Here is a 23,934-nt window from a genome sequence, read left to right as displayed (position 1 = left end):
TTGCTCTGTGTTGCCACTCACAGAGCAAAATATTTAATTCGCATCTTTCCTCACGTGTATTGGCAACCATATGGTTGATAGCAAGCATAGGGCGCAATTTTAATTCGCTTCTTGATTATCATAACGTGGAAACGCTGTAGAAAGATGCGGCAAAATGTATCATTTGTGACGTGATCAAGACTACGCTTTGTTTGAAAAATTGGACATTTTAAAAAATTAATTTGAAAAAACCTGTTGGGAAAATGAAAGTTATTTTCTGGGCCCATGTTATTATTTTTGCTTATTCTATCAATTTCAGTGACTAAAAGTAGTACTTTTGACTGAAGGAAACGACTCCATTACGGCATCGCAGCAACCAACCAATCAAATCAATGAAATGTCATGCATTGAACAAAAGTATTGCGCAACAAAGACCGCAGTTTCTAATTAAATGCTCACATCCATTTTCCACCTTGGAAAATTCAAAAAACTCATATCGTGCAGAAAAGACAAAGCTTTCTATTGATGTATAATTTTAGTAATGAGTATTTGTTTCACCCACATTGTAGGATTTGTGTGAAAATGTCAGTTAATATTGGAATTGGGTTTTTATAATTAGTCCGATTGTAAAATACTGCATCGTTACTAAGTAAGAGGAGGCCGTACAACAACTCTTTGAAGTATCCAAGAGCAGGAAGGAAGTGAATATTGAATTGAAAAATTCCAGTGAAACTAATAAAAGGTAGGAATGTCGGAACGAATAATCGACGTTTAGCATTTTACGCAAAGACTGAAATAAATCAAATACTATAATTTGCATAGACTACAATGATACAGGGATAGCACTGTTGCACAAATTTGCATAATACATAATATTGCGCTTGTTTAATAAAATAATTTGAAGTTAAATTTGGCTCTCAATGATGAAAGAGCTTGTGATACATGATATTTGACCATTGTTTTTTTATTGCGGCAAGAATATTTAGTGTCCGGAATATATTGCTATTAAAGGGTGTTTTTTTTAGAAGTATAGAACTTTAGGTTCAAATAAAACACCGTTAAATGATATAAATCGCCATGGAGTTGGCTTTATTCGAAAGATGATTCTTTGCCATTTTTATTTAAATGTGATTTCTGGCATATGGCCACTTCGGCTGGCTTGATGAACGTCTAATCGGGAAGTTCAATTTTCTATCAATCTTTGCAGCAATGGGGGCCGTATGTGACTGATATGGGGCGAATGTTCTTTTCCAAGGCGTCAATCGTCTGTTGCTTATCGGTGTAGACCTGAGACTTCACAGCCCCACAAAAAGAAAAAAAAAAAAAATAGTCCAGCGTAGTTAAATTGCATGATCTCACAGGCCAATTCACGGGTCTATTAAGCGAAATTATTCGTTCACCGAAAGTTTCTTTCAATAAATCAATTGTGGCACGCGCTGTGTGGCGTGTTGCATCGTCCTGTTGTCTATTCATGATGAAATGGCAAACCAAACTAAACACAAAACAAGTGACAACTATCAAAATGGCACACATATCAAACAGTGTTCCTGACTTAAAGTTCTATACCTCTAAAAAAAACACCCTATATAAGCATATTATTTTGCTCTCAACTACTGGACTATCAATGATGTAGGTAATGTGGTGAACGGGAGCAACAAGTTCAAATCGAGAAGTGATTCGAATGGAACTGCTTGCAGTGTTCCCGGAGGTAAGTGAGCGATAGCGAGCAGGGGCGATATCCTCCTAGTAAATTTGGTCTGCTAAGTCAATTTGAAATAACCAAATTATTTTACGTGGGAACTGAAAAAACGCACAATTAATGTGTTAAGAAAAACACCCATGTGTTTTGCTTTAGAAACTTTTCCTGTTAATGGCAATGCTTACTGTCGCAATTGGCTTTACAGGTCTTACAAATTGTCTTATTATGTGGAAAATCAACTGTGATAGGAACACATCCAAAAGCTTTCAGGCTAGAATTCAGCTTGCATTCCTGGATTGCCATCTGCAAAGGAAAAGGTGAATAAATTAGTTCTTCTTAAAATGATATTAGCTAATTTATGCTCACGTACATGCAAACATATTTAGAAAGAGAGGTGAACACATTTCGTTGGTCACAGTTTATCACAAACTTATATGTTGCTTAAGAATTCTTATAACTTAAATTTTTCTGAAATGCTGATCTCAACAGGAGCGCAACGAACTTAAATTTTTTGGGAGAGCGGAAATAGTTAATTTGACGAATGGAAGTCCAAATTGTGCCGAATGATAAAATACGGGCATAGTATGCATCTAACAAAAAAGGACATTCGGGCATTCGAAAATCGTAATCTTGAGATTATGCCTCTGAATTTGCGGAATGAGGAAATCTTTTGAGAGGTCTGACTGACCTCCCATGTCCTCCCATCGGGGCGCCCCTGGTTCTCAAGCTTGTCGGTACTGAATTCCGTTATAATGACGTCATCATTTTGACTTGACGCGCTATTATGTAAATACACAGTGTGATCTAAAAATGTCCGATCGTTTTAGTTTTTGAATTAAATAAGCGTGGTAGTTTTTTTCAAGCAAATATTTATTCAAAATAGGATCCATTTAACTCAGTACGACGTTTTGAACTGCCAATCAATTTATCCATGAACTTCTTAAATTCAGTTTTGGAAATACTCTTTAACACCGGAAGAATCGATGACCCATGGGTGAACCTATAACCACTGGTCCACGAATATTTAGTAACTGACACAAGCGTTCATTTTTATAAACTTATTTTTTTACAAAAAAAAAGGAAAAAAAAAGAAAAAACAATTGAAAATGTTGTGATATAAATATATAAATGTTAATTATAATAGCGATATAAAAAATTAGAAAGATCCACTGCCAAGTTTTTCTGTTAATAAATTTTTGGTTTTTTTCAAACTAATGACATCCCCCACTTCTCTAGGTAGCGCCTTTAGTGACCAACATGCTAGTATGTAGTAACAAGGTTGACAACAACAATTGATACACTTCTAAAAATGGTTCGCTATCGTAAACCTATAGCATGACGCTATAGGAAGCGCGATTTTCTAGAGAAACATAAATTTCGTATTTAACTTTTTTAGAATAGGGGGCGAATCTTTCTCAGTTACTGAATTAGAACTTACGATTTGATTGAGCGGAGCGACTCCGTTTCTTTTACGCCATTCTGGCATGTAGTCTGTGCAGTTCGTTTGATAAGGAGCCGGTAGTAGATGTTTCTCATCCTGAAACATTAAAAGTAATACGAGCTGGAAAAAATGACACATGAATATGCATTATACGAGCATAACTCATTGTAATAATCTTCGATTTTAAAATACAAATGTTTCAACATTTGTTGAAAATATTTGTGCATCTAAAGGACTAAGCTAATTAGGATCTATCACGGAAAAGGTGGCTCTTCAATCTGTTGTTTTTAACGTCCTTACTTGGAATATTATACTTTGAATAAGATATAATAAAATGTCTCCTCTTATTGAAATCTACTAAATAACCGGTGGTACCATACATAGGTCATGTTCGATTAGAGTTTCAAGTTAACACGGGCGGTTGATTTCCTGACGCTTGCTTACGTTAGTGATTAGTGCGATGAGAGTCAATGATTTTTTTTCATATACGATCGGCTAATAATCTATAGTTTCGAAACAGTTCACCAGTTATACCGCGTGGTTAATCAGATTGAGGTTATGACGTCAATGCTATTTTAAACAGAAAAACAGACTAAAGAAATAATATATAAGATATGTTATCAGGGTATTCGGGGACTTTTCCCGGAAATATCAGAATTTAAGCCGTAAATGCGAAATTTTAGAGTCTTTGGTGATGTTAGAGTTAAGAAAGGTTCGGTGACCTTCAGAATTTTCCCAAAGTCCTAAAAACGGAATTTTAGACAATCTTTAATAATGGGGCAGGCTGTTTTTCGAGGGTTTGGGCTAGGGCGCACTCCAAGAAGTTTTTTTAAATCGAGGTCCTTGAGTAGCTGTAGGCCACCTTTGATGGCGATAAGAGAAGAGATGGGATTCGGAGACTTTTTCAAAATCAAAGTTTCAAAATCGCTCTTCTATAGGCTAAAGTTTGATGGGGAAAAATAAAGGGATATAGAGTTTAGGATCTCTCTCCCTCCCCTTATTCTTTGGCGATGCCACTATCGTTTTTATTTCATTAAATTATTGATAAAAATGTTCTGAAAAACTCACCAGTAGTTTTTCTTTTCCAAAATTATTTGAGTGCTTTGGTTTTTCCATAATGAAATTTTCTGTTTCCAGTCTTATATTTTTATGTTTGAAATACAAGCGTTTGCGGCCCCCGTCAAAAAAAAAAAAAAAAAAAAAAAAAAAAAAAATCATCATTTTGAACTTATAAGGTTCTGTTCAGACTTGTATTAGTTTTTTACTTTCTTTTGCTTTAAATGTCATGTCTCCTGAACATCGCTATAAAATTTTTGTTTAATTTTGTCTTACATATTTAAACACTTAGAACTAGTCGTGTGACTAGTCATGATATTTTTAAAATCTCGTCTTACTCTATTTCAACTTTTTCTCTATTTAAAACGTTGGCGGCACATATATTTTTCTTTACTAAACCACAATTTTCATAATAATAATTTAAAAAAAAAAAAAAATTTAAAAATGCAGGCAGCTCCTATGAAGTAATTTTTATTTACCTATTCATTTTTTATTTGGCAGATTCTTGTCATAGGTTTATACTATACACTGAATATTTTCTTTTCGTTTAAAAATGTATGAAACGTTCGTTTCAGCGTCCCTCAGTTAGATGTGCGATGGAAGTACAACGTCCCGTGGTACAATGTTCAAAGATTGCATTTTCTTTCAAAATTTCGCAGAAAAAAACCTTTTTGACACCTTTATTCTATTTGTTCATTTATTTCTATTCAATGTTCTTAAGATTAATGTTCTTAAAGGCTTCCTTTCTGATTTTTTTTCCAACATTAAATTGAAATTGGTGACTTTACTTCTGAAAAACTGGGGGAAGGGGTAGCAAAACCCTTCTTGGCGAGGACCTGGTGCCTCCCCCCCTCCCCAAATGTTTGGCCATGCTACGCCTACGAAAATGTGAAATTGCGAAACCGGTTTTTGCGACATTTTGTTAGATTCCCGTTCAACAGACGGTAATTTTTAATTTTTCGATATTTGTAATATGAATCACAGTAATGCAGTCTTTTCTGTATCTCTTCGCCCGAGTTACAAGTTTGATGCCAGTCGGAATACATTTTGGGACCCTCTTTCTCTATCACGGAACTTGTAAAACATTTATCCTAAGCATTTTTGTGACTCCTACGGGGCCCCTATGGTCATGGGTCCTTTCGCGCAATTGTAACATTTATGATATTTTAAATCCGCCACTGCACGTCAAGACAAATTGCGGTGCAAGTTTTAAAAGGGTTTTTCTGCTCACTCTAAGGCAGGGGGTTCTCAAACTATTGCGGAGGAGGTGCACACCTCCCTAGTGGGTGAAAAAGAGTATCCTGGGAGGCGTGCACGTTTAGAAAAAATAAAAAGAAGAAGTAAAACTAACTATAATTTTCTCAATTTTGTGGTCAGATGTGAATATTTTCGACATTATCGCCTTTTTCAGGTTGTTGGCGTAGTTTTCATCCACATATGAGTGAATTTGAATTTTCAGCATTAGCACCACATACAAAGTCAAAGCATCGAAGAAGGTATTGAAGTAATCTGATGCACTGCGTTAGTTACAAACTAACGTTCAGAAACAATGGCAGTCCTCCCACCAATGTAGGCGGTCTTATACCAATTTCACTTAGATCATAGATTTCCTCAAATTAATGTGCATTAGTTCTTTGCTTCTTTGATTTCATGACTTCCAAATATAACACACTCAAAATAAAGTTATCTGTGTAGTAGTAATACTGTATATACATTTTGCGTACTAACTTACTATACTGCCTGCTTCAGTTTCAAATCCTGGTTTTCCGATTACACTATACTTGTAATGACCAAATATACTTGAGGTGATAGGGGGGGAGAAGGGGATGTGTAAGAGCCACATCAATGTTCATAGGTGGCTCAAAGCCGTAAAGTTAGAGAACCACTGCTCTAAGCCATAAGCAATGTAATTTTGTTCCTTTTGCGAGTTCCCCTTCGGTTCTCTTTTTTAGGGAACTTCCGTTCCAGTTGGGATTTCCGTGGTTTTTGGTTTTGTGCTGCGCTATTGCTTAGGAGCAGGGAGGGAGGGGGGAAACCTTGATTAAAGTATTTAGAAAAAGAAATCTTTCCCGACTGACTTATCCTGATATTTTTTGACCTTGTAACACACGGGACAAATAAAGGTATAACTAAATTTTAAAAAAAAAGTAACTTTCTTCCCTCAACTAACTCGTCTAATATGACTAGTGGCGTATCAAAAACAAAGAAAGAAACGCGAAACAAGAAAAACACACTCGTGTATCATTGCAACCAGGGCATCGGGATTTTTCGCAATTCCCAAAATTGGACCACGAAAGAAACCTCCAGTTTAGATTGCTAAGCCGAAAAGATGCATTTAAGTGAAAATAGTATGTTTTATCTTTGAGTGATCGTAAAATAGAAATTTAGGTCGAAATTTGATTTTTTTTTTTATGTGATTGCCATTCCCTATTCGGAGAAAGGAAGTAAAGTAAAATGAATAAATGATCCTTCAAATCCCTGACAACCTTAGCAATTTATTTCCGTTTGATTTTTTTTTTTTTTTTTTTTTTTGCCATCGGCCAGTTTTGATCAATCGGCCAACAATCAGCATCGGTCTAGCCCTAAAAAATGGTATTCAATATCGAAACAAGACTAATAAAAGTAAGTGAAATAAAATAATAGTTTAAAAAACTAAAAAAAACACGCTTTAGTAGCAAAATGAGCTGAAAAGTGAAAAATAATCTTTGGATGATAGTAGTTGACCAATCACTTAATTTTAATGTAATACAGAAAAGCGTGGGGTGCTGTCTATTTACATTTTTGCTTGGACAACAAACGGAAGAAATTCAAGACAACTGATAAGAAGCCCGCCATGCTTTTTTGTATTACATTAAAATCAAGTGATTGGTCAACTACTATCATCCAAAGATTATTTTTCACTTTTTAGTTTATTTTGCTACTAAAGTGTGGTTTTTTAGTTTTTAAAACTATTATTTTATTTTTCTGTTTTTTAGTCTTATGTTGGAGAATTTATCAGGCAAAATTGCAATTACTTCTTTTCGTGAAAGTCTTAGTACTGCAATATTTTTTACTTTCATTAAGTTTGACAAAGTTTTATATACAGAATATGACTGGCAATGCGGACGAGCCAAACATTTCGAATTCCATTTCGAAAATTAATTTGATCATAGAATATTGCATTGTCATCGGGTCCGAGGTCGCGTGCCAAATTTCAAAAGAATCTGATCGCAGGAAGTGAGCGAAATTTGAGCTGCAAGATTCCGTTACAAGATACATACATACATACATACATACATACAGGTGAAGCTAATAAAAGCGTGTTAAAAAAAGGAGGATGTTATTGATTACTAGGGTTTTTCAGAGAAAAGGGCTCGTTGTCCTTGCAATTTTGTTAAGTTTTAACGATGACATTTTTCATTGATCACGGCAAAGCACTTATATTTCGTATTTTGAAATGTTCTGTATTCGTCTTCGCAATCGCCCGACATAACTCCACTGGCTTCTTTTTGTGGATCATGCTAAAGGCACGGTTTAGCTAACACCTATTTCAGAAATATCGGTTTTTAAAGGAAGACATAAAATCAAAAATCCTCACTGTTGCACCGCAAAACCCTTGGAGAGAATTATAATAGATGCTCGAAAGTCTTCGTAGTACTAACAAAGCTCATGTAGCTACATCAAAGGTAGTGTAAAAAAAAACTGAGATGTGTTTGCCCTTTCACAGAAAACTGCATTTCAGTTCACCTGAAAGAATACTTGTTTTCAATTTTTAGAATGATAAAGACCTTTCACGTACACGCTGCATACGTTGTAAAATAACTTATTTTCGTAAGGCTTTAATTTTCACAAACCCGTCGTAATCGCGCAAATTTAAGCCTCGTAAGTATTACTGCTTTATGTATACAACTAGTGGTACCCGCACGGCTTTGCCCGTAATAGAAAATTAAGTGGTCTTTTGGTTCGCCTGTATATTTACAAATAATATATGGTGAATTTTCTCGCCAATTGGCTTGTACCCATGTTACGATTCCACGTTATGATAATTTCGTAATTTACTCGTCCATCTTATGATATTTTTGTTCTTAAAATTGGATTGGAAAAAGAACCACATCGAATTTTCGAAAAATCGCTTCGAGGTGCACACCCCCATTGTACAAACTAACTTTGTGCCAAATTTTATGAAAATCGGCCGAACGGTCTAGACGCTATGCGCGTCACAGAGATCCTGCCAGACAGAGATCCGGACAGACAGAGGGACATTCAACTTTATTATTAGTAAAGAAAAGATAAAGATCATTAAATTTCATTGTTCATTCTAAATTCGCAAAATTTTCAGCACGCGAAATCACCTATATTTTCGTTTTCACGAAATTTACGGCTTGCGAAAATAAGTCCTTTTACAGTAATGCATGTCGGGGTTCTACAAAAATGATAGCTGTAATGGATATTGAACTAAATGTATCTGCGAGATATTATTTTTAATGAAACGAATTCGCATTTTTTAAATTCTTAGATACAATTCAGCATCTTTATTTTATTCTTCGAAACAAATATTTGAATATAAATAAAACAAATAATGACTCTGAATTAGATAAATATATTTTCAGTTTTTCATCCTTTCGTCTGCTTTATTGAATCTAGTCGTTAAATTTATAAAAAAAAAAAAAAAAATCTTACCTGCTTAAGTTTGATTTCGTATTTTTTTCCTCCACTAAATGATTGTCCGTACAAGTAGGGACTGGCTGTTGTGTATGGGGAATGAACGCCAATCTGTACCATAGGATTGCTTGGGTAATTGTACTTAGGTTTCTGAACCAAATCAAGGGGTGGATCTGGCAAACGGTCGATTAAGTCCGTGTAGATCTCCATCTTGATTCCTGACAAAAGAAAATAAGGCGAAGGCTTTAAAAATCAAAATTTATAAGACACTAGCTGTACCCGACGCGCGTTGCTACGCCAACAAAAAAATACATCATTATACTGATTTTCATGACAATCGGTTGAACGGGGCAAAAGTTGCTACTCTGCAGTGCCACCTGGTGGCGAGTGGCTTCAATGAGCATATTATGCACCTTCTCCGTGGAAAAATACATATATATAGCAATTTTCATAATAATCGGTCCAGGTATCAAGTGAAGCCGTGACTATACTCAAATTTTGTACTCACGCAGTTTGCAAGATCAATCAATCGCTAAAAATATCAAATAGAAAAAGTTTTAAATCTCCCCGTTGCATGAAAAGCCATAAAACAATAAAGAAATAATTTATTTGTTCAAACTCAAGAAGAATGGCAACAGCTAACTTCTTATCAATGAGATCTTTCACGCGAATTAATTTCTGCAGCCGATAATTTTATTCGTATTTATCCAATGGATTGTGACTTAAATTAGAATAAAACAGGAACTATCGATCGGATTTTTTTCGAACTGGTCGATAAACATTCCCAGTACCAAAAATAACAAACGGTGAAAGTTTCAGCCAAATCTGCCGGGTAGTTTTTAAGTTCATCAATGACATACAGACAAACATTTATATATATATAGATATATGTGACGCACAGGCAGACTGAATTCTAGTTTGTTAGCATCGTACGCACAAATCAGTGCCGGATCTACGATTTTTCAGAACCGGGGCAAAAACTTGAAAATACCGCTGTTGTTCTTCCTTCAAGTTTTTATATCAAATTCCAATGAAAAAACACGAAAAGAGAGCGAATTTGCTGCCCCTCAGAAGTTACCTCTTGGGTCAAGAGGCTTTCCCCAAGCTCTTGGGGGCTCTCAAGGAGGCTTGCTGCCCCCCAAGATCCGGCACTGACTCCAAGGTTGCAGAGTCGGAGTCGGAATGATTTTGAAATAAAGGAGTCGGAGTCGGCTTAAAACTGTAAGAGTCGTAGTCGGTCACTTTTCCACAAAGTCCGCCACTCTGCCATGTTCGCGGAATTGGAGTCAGACTGATTTTGAAGTGAAGGAGTCGGAGCCGCTCATTTTTGCTTTAACGACGGAGCCCTGACTGACACACATATGATTACCTTTCTCGTCATAGAGATCTGTGTAGAACTTTTTATTCGTTATAATCCAATAAAATATTCATAACAGAACTCAGATCTTACGCACAAGATTTTTTTCTTTTTAATAACGCACATTGTGCCTTTACATCTAATGAAACAAAAGTCTCAGTAAAGGAGTATTTACACAACATTTGAAAATGTTACGCCCGAAAAAAGGAGTTGAATGAGTGTTTTCAGGATACCGTCGCCTCAGAGCAACAGTAAGATATCAAAACCTAGGAATAACAGTAAGATATCCTGTTGCTCTGGGGTGACGATATGGATGTATGATGCCAACTCTACAGCGGAAAATTCTTTATCCAGTTGTCCAGTAGTTTAAGACTCCACTACTTCAATGGGTCGTGAAAAGTATGCCGAAGGGTAGCTATATGTCATTCTCTGGGCTACTTGATGAAAATGTCCGAAAGACTCGGGTATTTTGCAAATTTACCAGATTAAAGATGACATGTTGAAGCCAATACATGAGTGGAAAATGAGACTAGGGTGATCATTCATTTCTTCCACAAAATGGGACGTTTACCATTTTTAGGCATCTGCAAATGTAAATAGTAATCAACTAAGTTTTAACGCGCAAAATTAGCAGATTACTGGGTTAAAACGTTGTTAATTACTATTTAATTCTCTGCACAAAGGTATTTATTTATTTCTTATCTGCAAAATGCGTATTGGAAAAAAAGTTTTTTTCTTAAATGAGTGTATAATGAACAAAAACAGAAATGGAGACTTAAAAGAGAAAAATTGATGAAATACATAATGAATGAGTTAAATTTATTTGAATACATTTCGTGCTGATTTTAAATAAGAGGGAAATTCTTGGCATATCTTCAAACAGCTTGCTTCTGAAATCGACGTTGCTTTAAGAACTGCGATCAGTAAATGTGTTTTTTTCACTTGTCCACGAATTAGTCAACAGTCACAAAAATCTCACTGACGGAGCATTGCCGTAGCAAACGGAAGTGTTGCATCCGATAAATAGTGTTGAACGAGCATTTTATTCACAACAAATTGATGTATGATGTCAACTCTATCACTGAGAATTTTCTAGCATATTGTTTAAGACATCACTACCAAGATCAGATAATCGTATGGGTTGTAAACCCTTTCCATAGGTGAATTTGATCTGGGAAATATATGAAACAACTTTGTATAATTTAATTTTATTTGTACGAAAATACTTAAACAGCCCCACAATGGTCTGTTCTGCTGTTTTCTTGGGAAAAAGGGACACTTCAGTTTGTTTGAGGGGACAAACGGGACAGGATACCTGAAAACAAAGCTTTCTCTTTCAAAACGGGAACTGCAGTACTCCATACTGTAACAGCAGTGCTGTAGGGGAGGGAAGGGGGACACCGACCCCCCCCCCCAACATATGAAAAATAATGCAAATGTAATGTAAATTGAAAAAATAAATAACGTTTAATTGCACAAAATTGTAGATTACTACATACAAGTGTTTTGAGGTTACCAGGAACCCCATTTTCAATGCAAAATAAGTGAGCTTATAGATGAAAAGATATCCGACAAAAGAAGGGGTTCCTTGTAACTCCGAAACACGTGTTTGAATTAATCTGCAATTTTGCGCAATTGAACGTTGTTTTTTCTTATTTAAGTTTTCATGCACAAAGTTTTTTGTTCAACTTTGTAATGTAAATTGGTTTCAAACCTTTTTTTTTTTGTGAAATCCCCCAAATATTTTTTTTCTAACTTCTTTACCAGCTGTTTCTCGTGCTGTTGGTATGGCCATTAAGCCTCTATAATGGGACGAATCATGGGTTATTTTCTTTAAAACATGCAGTTTTTTGCCTAAGTTACATTTTGTGTTACATGCCCGTGGAATTAGCTTGTATTTTCTTCGCACCCTGAGATAAATTCACTTTTGAAATGGTTTTTATTTAAACCACCGACGTACAATAGCACAAACTAGCAGATTATTGCAGACACGTGTTTAAGGATTACATGGAATCCCTTTTTCAATGTAAAATAAGTGAGCTTATGGATGAAAAGGATGTCATTTCATCAATAAACTCTCTTATTTTGCATTGAAAAAAGGGTTCCTTTTAATCCCGAAACACATATGTAGCAGTAATATGCGAATTTGTGCAACTAAACGATGTTGTTGCTCATTTTACTTTTCAAGCACAAATATCAACTTAAGTTTTGCTTACTGCAAAATATGCTTTATTGAGTTCCCGACGAATAATTTTCTCCAACATTACATTGCTTGGTAACAAAAACTCAGTGATTGCCTACTTGTAGGTGGTGCAAGTAATAAATGAACCGTATTCAAGAAATGCGTTTAAAAAATTAAAAAAAGAGAAAATTTCAACTTACTGTCAGACTTCTGAATCTTACTAATTTTTTTGTTCGGGTTAGACCACAAGGAATTGATTGTGTAGCAAAGGTTAGGCATGAAATATTCGCTGTAATATGAGCCAATCACTACGTCATCTAAGCTAGAAAATGAAGAAAATAAATTAACTTCTACTTCATAAGATGCATAATTTTGTTTTTCTTCATGAAGACACATTTATTTTTCACAATAAAAGGTATTGTGAGAAATAAATAATTTAACATAATAGTACCTTGTACAGAGTATAGTCTGATCACCGATGTGATGGAAAGGCAAACATCCGGTTTGTACGCGGAAATGGACGCATCTATTAGTTTACTTTGAAGAAATGGTAGTTTGTTCGTTAGAGGCGCGCTTTGCAAAAATGACACTTAGTTAACGGCAATATTTTTTTTAATCTAAACTATATTCGATGTGTATTCTCACTACAAAAATTAATAGATTTGTTTTTGAAACACAATTTTGATTGCCATTTTGCTTTTGGGTCATTCTCCAAAAAACGTAACTTTTAGAACGCAAATATTTTTCAATTTCGAAACCTTTTGTTTTCTTTTTTTTCTGTTCTTACATGAAAGTGTTATACCTACTAGAAGTAACCATAAACAATGGCCCAGCTAAGTTCCAAATTATTTTACTCATAAAAAAATGCCTTGTTCATAGAAAAAAAAGAGAAAAAGAAAAATTTTAAGATTTAAAATTCGAGGCCAATTTAATATCAAAGTAGTAATTTTGTTTATTGTGCAAACAATCAGCTATTTTAATGATTGGTAGGAATATAATTTTAAGCTTTCTTAATTAAAGTACGGCTTAATTAGTAGTTTCAAATGTATGTTAAAAAAATAGTATTTAGTAAATTTGAGGATGCGATGGCAATTTATAATTTTGGTAAAACGCCTACTATTGATGTATTTCTGCTTTATCATTTATTTTCACCGCAGAAATAAGGACATTGATAAGGTCTGTCACGAAGGTGAGATTCACGGAGATGAGGAATTTTCCATTAATATAGGCCTAATACATACATTTTTCAGAGAATTCTTTTTCTTTGTTGCTACAATCTGCACATGTTAAGCATATGAAAACATGTTCACTTTTTTTACATTAATTTACATCCCTGAAATTCAAGTTTACGGAGGTGAGGAGTCAGAATAACCACACTAAGTTTTTGAAGCAAAATCTATCTTTTTGTTATTCGACAAAAATCTCACAACTTTTTATAAAATATCCTAACTTTCACGGGGCAGCAAATTTTACGTTTTTTCTCCTATGTAAATTTTTATAATAATAATAATGTAAAAAAATAAATAGCAGTAACTTCAGGATGTATTTACTATTAAAGTGCAGATCGAAAATATCGGATAGATACATATATATCAAAATATTCGAATATACATCAAAGTATCGGATATTTTCGAAAATATGATGATATTTTCGAACCTTGATTAGGGGCCTCCACTCCTTCGTTGCCCCGGGACCTCCACACTTTCAAATCCAGCCCTGATCAAAATCCCATCGCTATTTTCCCGTCTCCCCTGCTGGATTCATTCAGCTGGAATCGTCTTGAACTACTAGGGTATTCCTTTTTAACCTGCAAAACCTCTAGTTTCACAACCGTTAGTTTTAGATGCATACTTCCAATTGCAAAAATGTTCAAAGTCAGATGCGGAATTAAGACATTGAAAGTTTGAAGCAAAAAATAAAAATGAGTCAAAAAATACAACATTCAACTTTTTATACGGGCCTCAAGTCCTCTAACTTATGTTTAGGGAAATAATCTCCATCGAAAGATATTACTAACACAACAAATTTGACTTTTGTGCCACCAAAACTCAAAGAGATATTCGAGTTCAAAGTTTTAAGGGACCATACTGAAGATGAGATTGGAACTTATCGCCCTTTCAGAAGAATGACAGGCTGTCGAAGTAAAATTTAAAAATTTATATTTTTCATTGATATTCAAAATTAAATGCGAATGTTATGCCATGATACGCAGAAACACACTACAGAACCTGAAACAATTTGCAAAACCCTCTATGCACACATATTATTTTAAACCCTTGGTAATTGATATATTTTCCCCCAAAAGGTGTCATTGATGGCGAGTGAAGAGATGTAAGTCACAAAACGCTGAGTTTGATATCTCGGTAAATATTGGCATGGGCGCCTATATAGTGGGGCAAGTGGGGGCTCGAGTCTTCCCCCCCCCCTTAGAAATTAGAGCTTCCTTGCTTTTAGTACTTTTTTTTTCTTTGCATAAATGTAAAAACATTTCTTTGCCAGCCATCAATGAATAAGTTATTAAAAATGTCAAATTTTAATGATTCTAATCTGTCCTGAAATAGGGTTTCCAAGGGGAAAATATCTGAGCCACCCCTTACAATTTTGCATATGGGCGCCCTTGAATATTGATCGTACTAATGTCAAACTTTTTTTGTTGGAATTATTTTTCAATGGAAATTATTTCCCTAAACATAAGTTAGGAGACTTGGGACCCGCATAAAAAGTTAAATTTTGCATTTTTTGACTGATTTTTATTTTTGCTTCCAATTTTCAATGTCTTAACTCTGCACCTGACTTTGAACATTTTTGCAATTGAAAGTATATATATAGGACAAACGGATGCGAAAATAGAGGTTAAAACGGAACACCCTGTATTATAGACGTGTAACTTAGGATGATTCCATCTGAATTAATAGAGCAGGGGAGAAGGGAAAATAGTGATGAGATTTTTATGCACGTGCGTTTTATATTGTCACTAAGGCCGTGTTAGCGGCACACTCTGTATAATATGCATACATTAAATCCTAATTATTATTTTTTCTTGCAAAAGCACTTCATTTTACATCATGGGCTTTTATGTATCGCAGATACAAGAGATTGGAGCTAAAAATTGAATTAAAGAAACTTTGATAACAAATTTTAAAATGTATAAAACAGTAAAATTACCATTAACAAAACAATAAGGAAATGTATAACGATTCAAAATAGAAAAATTACGTATAAATGTATGAAATACAAAATAATTCAGTCACTAAATGTCAGCATCATCCTCTCCCTGACACTCCAATATCGATCACAAATATTTTCTTCGTAGAAAGAAGAGCAATATTGACTAGCTGTTCTCTGTCCATCTGTATATCTTTATTGCATGAAGTGCAGTTGGGACTATTATATATGTCAATGCGATGCAAGGCAATCATGGTCAATTTCCAAACGAAATGTTGCAACTGCAACAGATCTGGCAGAATCTGGAATTTTGAAAATATTCTCCCTCTATTTCTTTTCTTTAATTTCTTCATGAAATTTGGCGTTGTAATTTTTCTTTGTGATATTTTTAATTATTCTTTTCATTGATGTGAATGGTACTTCGCGGTTATTTGATAGTAAAATTTTTGTTCCTTTTTTTGCTAATTTATCGACACATCCATTTCCAAAGATTCCAACATGGGATGGAATCCATTGTAAGATCACATTCATTCTCTTTAAACCCTAATTATAATACAGACCCTATTAAACGACCGGTCTTCGCTTAATCTGGACAGTCATTTACTCGTAGATGTACACACTGTACAAATAATTGCCAAGTTTCTCCAGTAATGTATTTTTGTAGGCCATATTTTGTATGTTTGATTTTTTTTTTTTTTTTTTTTTGTGATTTTCTAGTTTTATTGAGCAATGGCTAATTGCTTATTTACCTTATCTTACTGTTTTTGATGTTCCTATGATTTTTCAGACTGCCATGACGACGATTATAAATCTAGCTTGCTGTGTTTGATATTTGTTTAAAGAGAATAATTTTCGCCGTCATGGTTGCAAATCGTCTGCCTTCATTCAAGGCTTAACTCAAGCAGATTTTACTTTTTAAAAAAAAACGTGTTTTTTTTCTTTTTTTTTTTCTCACATCACGTCTTTTCTGAAAAAACACTTAAATGATGAACTCAACAGCAAAACTTCATTTAAATACAAGATTTCTAGATTACTAATTCCCATCACTTAAGATTGAGGAGAACCTTCTCTACAAGCGTATCTCACGCTTTCAAACTCTGAATACACCTTGAAAATTTAGTCAAGCGTGTTTTCGCCCTTTGATTTTTGAATAAAAATTGGAATTACACCCAAACCTATTTTTGTGCGGTGGAGAGAAACCGCATAAAAAATCACGAGCAGCTATAAAAGATAGTTTTTGCAACACAGTTAAAAAAAAAATGCGGTGGATGGGGATCGCATAATAAAAAGTCTCACGTAGAAAATAACCCAAAAACTTACGAAAAAACTAGGAATTGCTTTTTTAAACGAAAGCAAAATAAACCACCAAATAATAAGGTTGTTTTCGAAATTTTAAAATTATTTTTGTCTGAAAGAGCATGATTCAAAACATAGGATTTAACAATTTTTTAAATAATTTGTTAAAGTTTAATATATTTTAACAATTATTTCAATCGGTGCGAAGATTGAAATTCATTTTCTTGTGCTTCTGCGCATGACATCAGAAGTGATGAAATGCCATTCACTAATGCCATTAGCGCACAGCGCAAATTATCATAACATGGAACGGCGGTTGATGGCAAAGCGTAAACATTTAGCGTAGCAATGGAGTTAGAGCGCCAAAATACATCAATTGTGACGTCATAAAGACAACGCCTTCTTTCCAAAATCGGACATGTAAAAAAATTAAATAAAAAAATTAATGTTGGGAAAACAAAAGTTTTCCCCGGCTCCATGTTTTTTTTTTTTTTTTGCTTATTCTATCAATTTTAGTGACTAAAAGTAGTAATTTTGAGTTTTGACCGAAGGAAACAACCTCATTCTGCCGAATAGTCAGACAACATTTCGCGAAAAAGGAAATCTTTGGGAGGTCACAATGACTTCCCATCGGGGTGCACCTGTCGTCACTTGAAGGTAATCCCTCGCAATCCTTTTAGAAACAACTTCGTCAATTGAGTCCCAATCTGATTGAAATTTTCATATATCGAACAAAAAAAAAAAAAAAAAAAAAAAAAAAGACCGCTCAGAAACAGCTTTGAGTGTATTTAACTTGGGGAAGGGGAACAATCGAAAATTTAAAAATTTTATTATGGAATGCTTTGTCTTCTTTTTTTTTAAATACAAAACTCCTAACATTCTAAAGTTACGGATCGCATCTCTGACTATCGATATTTTTCTCATCGATGTCGCACTTCTACTTTGAATTATCCACACAAGAATAATTAAACACTTTTCACTTAGCGATGTGACTTAGATTTTGCCGTCAGAGGGGGAGGGGAGGGGGCGCGTAGAATAATTAAATACTTACTTGCATGGTGTTTCTTTGCTTCCAGATGTAATATTGCATTTCAGATACCTGGATAACGGTAACCTGAGTTGATGCATAAAGCTCGCGTTGACGGCGTACGTTCTGAGAAACATTTGATAACCTATTCCCTATCGAAAAAGGGTATTAAAACTAAAAAGGCAGTAATTACTTGAAAAAACATTTAAAAATTACTAACAGTTTAAGAATTACTAAATGAAATCTAATTGTATTCCTTACTGAAATTGATAACTTTGATGTTGATACGGAAATGATAATATTTAAACAAGTCGATGGCATAGATTGGACTGTAAAACAGCTAACTTCACATATTGTAAAAAAAAAAAAAAAATCTCTTGTCTAAGCTTGGCACTTGAAATATAAAGTTCAAGTAAATAACTCCAAATGTTGTCCACAACTAGAAAATTTTACCGTATTAAAACCCGATAAAGCTTGACAATGAAGAGATGGCGATGATTTTGAAGGAGAAGTAGCATTTGTATCGAATGAAATAGGTAGAACCAGCCAGAAAGCGCCAAGTAGTAAGAGTCAAGTTCTCGTTGTTCCTTAAAGTCATCTGCATCTCTCCGTGGTCAAGCTTTAACTAGACAACGTGCTAGAACTCCAACTATCCTAGTCAATTGGGATCTTTCCGACTATCAAAAATTCAAATAAATGGATTTTCTCCCCCCCCCTCTCTCTCTCTCTCTCTCTCTCTCTCTCTCTCTATATATATATATATATATATATATATATATATATATATATATATATATACATATATATATATATATATAGTTCAAATTGTTGTATTTAAGTTTAAAATGTGAGATTATTTAAATTAATTAAATAAAATATAACACTTTTACATTTTAGGCGTATTTTCAAGTGCTGCCTATTAGAAGTCAATAACAGAGTTGCCCGATGAAACGTTGACTCATTATCCCAATATTATTATCATTTCACCTACACTAGCTTTGCGGAGGAAAGGATAATAGCCCGTGCAGACCGAAATCATTATTTTGAGAATCGCAGTACGTTATTGTCACACATTTTCCCCCCTTTAACAATGAAAGCTATTCGGATAATCAGCAGTTCGGATAGTAGGATTTCGGGTAACTGAGTTCTACTGTGTGTGTGCAAAGTATTTAAATTACAATAGTGCTTCTCAAACATTAAATCGTTGCCTAATTTAGCTAAAGAGGATCTAATATTTCCATGAAAATTATAATCAACGTGAAATTCACCCGTAACCACAGTGACATTTCTAAAAAAAAAAGGCATTGAAGAAAACCAAGATTTTACGTAATACTACTTTTGATTGCTTTGTTCCCAAATACTACAACCAGGGCTGTGGAGTCGGAGTAGGAGTCAAAGAGTCGGAGTTTCTCCATAAGTCTTACAATTGTTATACAGTTGGAAACTATTATAACTATACGTAATTAAAATCGAGTTTTCTCGTATTATTCAAGCAGGAACATTTTGCTTGAAAAAATGGACATTATCATTTCTGAATTTTTTTACGCATTTTGGGAAGGGTTCAGGCCCCTTGGCTATGCCACTGCGCCTAATTTAGTTTTAAAAATGAAAGTTAATGTGTGCAGAAGCAGTGGTATGGTGCTCAGAGATCGAAATCAGCAGGATTGTTTTCGAAGGGACCATCAACTAAACATCAAAAAATGCAAAAGAATGAGATAAAATCGAGCATACGAACAATGTCTTGCTGATGATTGCTAAGCTTCGATTAATTTACAGCAAAATCTAATCTTTAAATTGAAAGTTAAATTTATATACTTACGGTGAAATCTTTTGATGGAAATGTTCCGTTTTCACAAGCGTCTGGAAAAAATCGGCAAAGGTCTAAAAATCTGAGCATGTTCGGTTGAGTGCAAACGCCTTTAAGGGTACATATGAGTGACGGTCTGAGCCTAAGAATCAAATTAAGACTTAATTCAGAGAGTAGAATACAAAAGAAAAACGACTCATCGAAAAAAAAAAATTCTTACACAAAAATATTGTCTAACCACGGATTGTATGGAAAGGCAAACATCCGGTTTACACCCGGAAATGGAAGCATCTATTAGTTTTCAGAGATGTCAGATATTGCAGATGTATGTTAGCCTCTAAATCAAGCAGAGTCTCATTCAAATGAGCGGAATTCGCGCCTAAAATTTTTATTTTTCCCCTCATTCAGATGGAGTCGCCTTAACTGGATGTTTACCAATTCCATAAAATCCGTGGTCAAACAGTACATGTATAAACAAATTTCTGACCAACTATTTATGAGGTATGCAAATGAAAAGTGAAACACAATACAAGGAAGTTGAGTTTGGTTTCTGAAAATTAGTTTTCACAATAAAGGATTGCATTTTTTTTAACATTGAGGTAAACACACCAGATGTGTCCAGTGCTTCAGTAGTGGCCATTTCAAGGTTTATATTTGAAAAAAATAGGATCCTGCACGTTTGAGTCCAATGGACTCAAACGTGCAGGAATTTCATGCACATTTGAATCCATTGGGAGAATTGAAATCCTTTTTTTTTCAAATATAAACCTTGAAGTGGCCACTACTGAAGCACTGGACACATCTGGAGTGTTTACTTTACTTTTCGAAACTTCGCTTTTCCTCATTTTGAATTTCTGTACCCTTTAATAATACTTTCTGTTTCTAAAGGTTAGTTTTGCATACATTTCAGCTATCTTTTCAGATTTTTTATTCACATTAAATATCATACGAAAATAACACCAATGAATTGGCACACTTTGAAAGCTTATACCATAATGCACATCATAAAAATCCATCAAAAAATGAATTATATTCGCAGAAAAATGAGGGATGGAGAATGGGGTTGTTTTCTTTAGTCAGAAGTAATGCTACTTTTAGTCATTGAAATTGATAGAATAAGCAAGAAAAAAAAATGACATCGAATCAGAATATACATTTATTTTCCCAACATTAACTTTTTTTTTTTTTTTTTTTTTAAATGTCAGATTCCTGAAATAAAATGTTTCATCGTGGGACGTCACAAGGAAAGTCATTTTAAATCGGAGTGCGTGGTTGTCTTTTCTGGCAAGATATTGCCTTTGAGTAATTTTTCACTGCATTAATTAAAGGAAATAGACCAAGATCCCACTAGGTTTGACCTACCCTCATCGTATTTCCGAAAATTGCTGCCACAGATATAGAGTAAAAAGTGTAAAAAAAAACGCGAAAGTAGGAATTTCAATCTTCTTTCACGTGAACTAATCAGGGTTGCCAGGGGTTGAAAGGTGCCTAAAAATGAGTAATTTACCCTCATCGAGTTTCCGAAAATTGTCATTATAAATAAAGAGTAAAAGATGGGGAAAAAACTCTTATTAAGTAAGGTTGCTTAGCTTTTTCGGGTCCCTATGAGGGTTGTCAGGGGATAAAAGGTGCCCAAAGAGGGAGATAATTTACCCCTCACCGAGTTTCCGGAAAATTGTTGTCATAAATGAAGAGTAAGAGCTGTAAATAAAACGCAATAATAAGGTTGTCTACCTTTTTCCAGTCCCTAAGCAGGGTTGCCACAGGTTAAAAAGTGATCAAAAATTAATAATTATTGAGTTTCTAAAAAGTTGCAAACAAAACGCTTTAGTAAGGTTGCCTACCCGTTGCGTGTGAACTAATCAGGGTTGCGAGTGGCTAAAAGATGCCTAAAAATGAGTGATTTACCCTCATAGAGTCTCCACTTAAGTTATAAAAATCAATATAGGTAAAAATATTACAAAACCGATGGCATAGGGTTGCCGCCGGGGTAGGGGTCCGCACTATTAGTTAGCGTTTATAGGATTTTGATTTCTTTTTTCACTCCACAATGCTGTTCATATTACAGCCTGCATTTAACAATACAGATCTCTCCTGCTTTGTACTTGGTGCGGAGTACAAAGCAATCCAAAACTGTACCTGCAACGATCCGTTTCTTTTCTCCGGAGAATTTTCTTATCGCGGTTTTGAAGTACCTGCAACGAACTGATTGTTCAGTCAGGTTGAACGAGCTTTAAACGACTTCGAACCAGGTAAATAATTTATTTCAAATGATTTTTTAAATCTTAATTTGGGATGACTACAAGGTCCTAAAGCCTAAAGGATATATGAGGAAGTGAGAAGCAAAGGGATGTAAGTTGACATTTTCAAGTTTTGAATAAAATGCGTTTAAAGATAAGGTAGTCTTTCATTGATTTTTTTTTTCTAAATTATGCTGAACGTACCTACCAGGGCTACTAGTACTATCTCTTGTCCCAAATCAGAGGAGAAGTTCACCAACTATTTGTACTGGTTATCTCCAAATTTTTAATTCTGCCACTTTCATCCATTTGCTTCTCACTGCCTCATATGTCCATTAGGAGCCTTGTCGCAGTTTTATGCCGGAAGACGCAAATGTTGGGAAATTTCGGATCCTGTATTCGGAGCACAGGGGAGCTTATATTATTGGTAGGGTTCAGTATTAATAAAAAATCTTTGGACAGTAAAGGCAAGGAAAATGATTTTTACAAGTCAATTTCTATTTTTTGCACTCACCCATTGCTGTTACAAATAGTAATCCCAGGCATGTCAATTTCTGACGGTACTGTTACTTGAATATCTACAACTGTAGGATATGTCCAATACAAAAAAAGAAATTCAAGTGTCTGTAAGAGAAAGCCAACTGTGCAGATGACGACGACGGAAAGCTTCAAAAGTTTCTTCAGTACTATTGAGTTGACCCTCATCTTTGTAAAGCTGAAATAAAACAAACAAAAAGTAGCGCAAATTTTAGGTCTAATGCAATATTTTAGTTTTAAATCCTATAAAACTAAAACTAGTTTAAACGTGCAAATTGCGCCATCTTAGTGGTGAGACGTTAAAATCCCCAGAATCTAGTAATCAAGCCCGGTACTTAGTAGACAGAAAACAGTGTCATTAAACCAAAAACAGTTCATAAATATTCAGAATGACTGCTGTAAATTTGGTGGTTCTTGAAATCAAGCCCAAAAAGTTCATTATTACCAAGAGTTAAAAAAAAAAAATAAATGAAAGGGAAACTTTTAAAATCACTGCACAAACTACGTTAGTAAATATTTACAAAAATCATTAAAGCAAGTTCTTTTGAAACTGCAATAATCCATTATTGCCATTTGTTTCTTAAAATTGACTAAAGCTGCTTCGTTGCATTTAAAATTGTCCCCCCCCCCATATGTTTCTAAGAACAATTCGGTCAAAATTTAGAGCTAGGGAAAAAAGCATGAGGGCTTGATATCAGCTGTCTTAAACTCGTCGTTGTCTGCTATTCGTTAAAGAAGCATCCTTGTCTTTAAGGAAGCAGAGCAACCGATGCATCTTTTAAAAACATTAAAGTTAATTACTCGGTCAATTATTTCGTTCCTATTATTTTAAACTCATTCAAAAACTTCAATGGGGTTGTTTCCTTCAGTCAAAAGTATTATTTTTAGTCACTGAAATTGATAGAATAAACAAAACAAAACAAAACAAAAAAAAAAGAAAGAAAGGAAAAACAAAATGGAGCGAGGAAAAAAAACTTTCGCTTTTCCGACGTTTACTTTTTTAAAATATACTATTTTGGAAGTATGGCGTGGTCTTTATGACGTCAAAAATAACGTACTTTGGCACGGTACTCTAATTGGTATAATAACACGGTACTCTGAATGCTTACGCTTGCTGCGTACCGCGTTCCCAGGATATGATGATTAAGAAGCGAATTAAATATTGCGCTCTACGCTTGCTATCAGCCATATCGTTGCCAGCATATGTGAATAAAGAAGCGAATAAGTATTGCGCTCTGCGCAATTTGAATAACATTTCATCACTTGGGATTTCATGTGCAGAAGCGTAAAAACTTAAATTGAATCTGCGCACCGATTAAAGTAATTTTAAAACTTACTAAACTGTGTCAAAATATTTAAAAAATGTGGTAAAATCATCTGTTTTTTAGCATGCTCTTTCAGAAAAAATACTTTTAAAATTTCGGAAGCAACCCACTTATACTTAGTTGTGAGACATCCTCTTGCTATTGAACATACTTATTTATATTTAAAGAATATTTTTCACTTT

The 23,934-nt window shown here is 34.5% G+C and overlaps 1 protein-coding gene across 1 annotated transcript in view; it reads right to left on the bottom strand.

The window, feature by feature from the left end:
- LOC129220107 (uncharacterized) overlaps window positions 1–22,595 on the bottom strand; it is a 52,474-nt gene extending 29,879 nt beyond the window's left edge. Inside the window, exons 1-7 of the mRNA XM_054854448.1 lie at window positions 22,405–22,595; window positions 19,663–19,792; window positions 17,868–17,995; window positions 12,556–12,677; window positions 8,835–9,034; window positions 3,117–3,215; window positions 1,891–1,981 (exon numbers count right to left, since the gene is read on the bottom strand). Of these exons, the coding sequence (XP_054710423.1) occupies window positions 1,891–1,981; window positions 3,117–3,215; window positions 8,835–9,034; window positions 12,556–12,677; window positions 17,868–17,995; window positions 19,663–19,792; window positions 22,405–22,595 (961 nt within the window). The remainder of the gene's footprint in view (window positions 1–1,890; window positions 1,982–3,116; window positions 3,216–8,834; window positions 9,035–12,555; window positions 12,678–17,867; window positions 17,996–19,662; window positions 19,793–22,404) is intronic.
- Between the last annotated feature and the right edge of the window lie 1,339 nt (window positions 22,596–23,934).

This window comes from Uloborus diversus, chromosome 4 (genome assembly GCF_026930045.1).
Source record: "Uloborus diversus isolate 005 chromosome 4, Udiv.v.3.1, whole genome shotgun sequence".
Classification (NCBI taxonomy): Eukaryota; Metazoa; Arthropoda; class Arachnida; order Araneae; family Uloboridae; genus Uloborus; species Uloborus diversus.
Note: the sequence above shows the minus strand (reverse complement) of the source record. Positions and strands in the feature narration are given on the sequence as shown.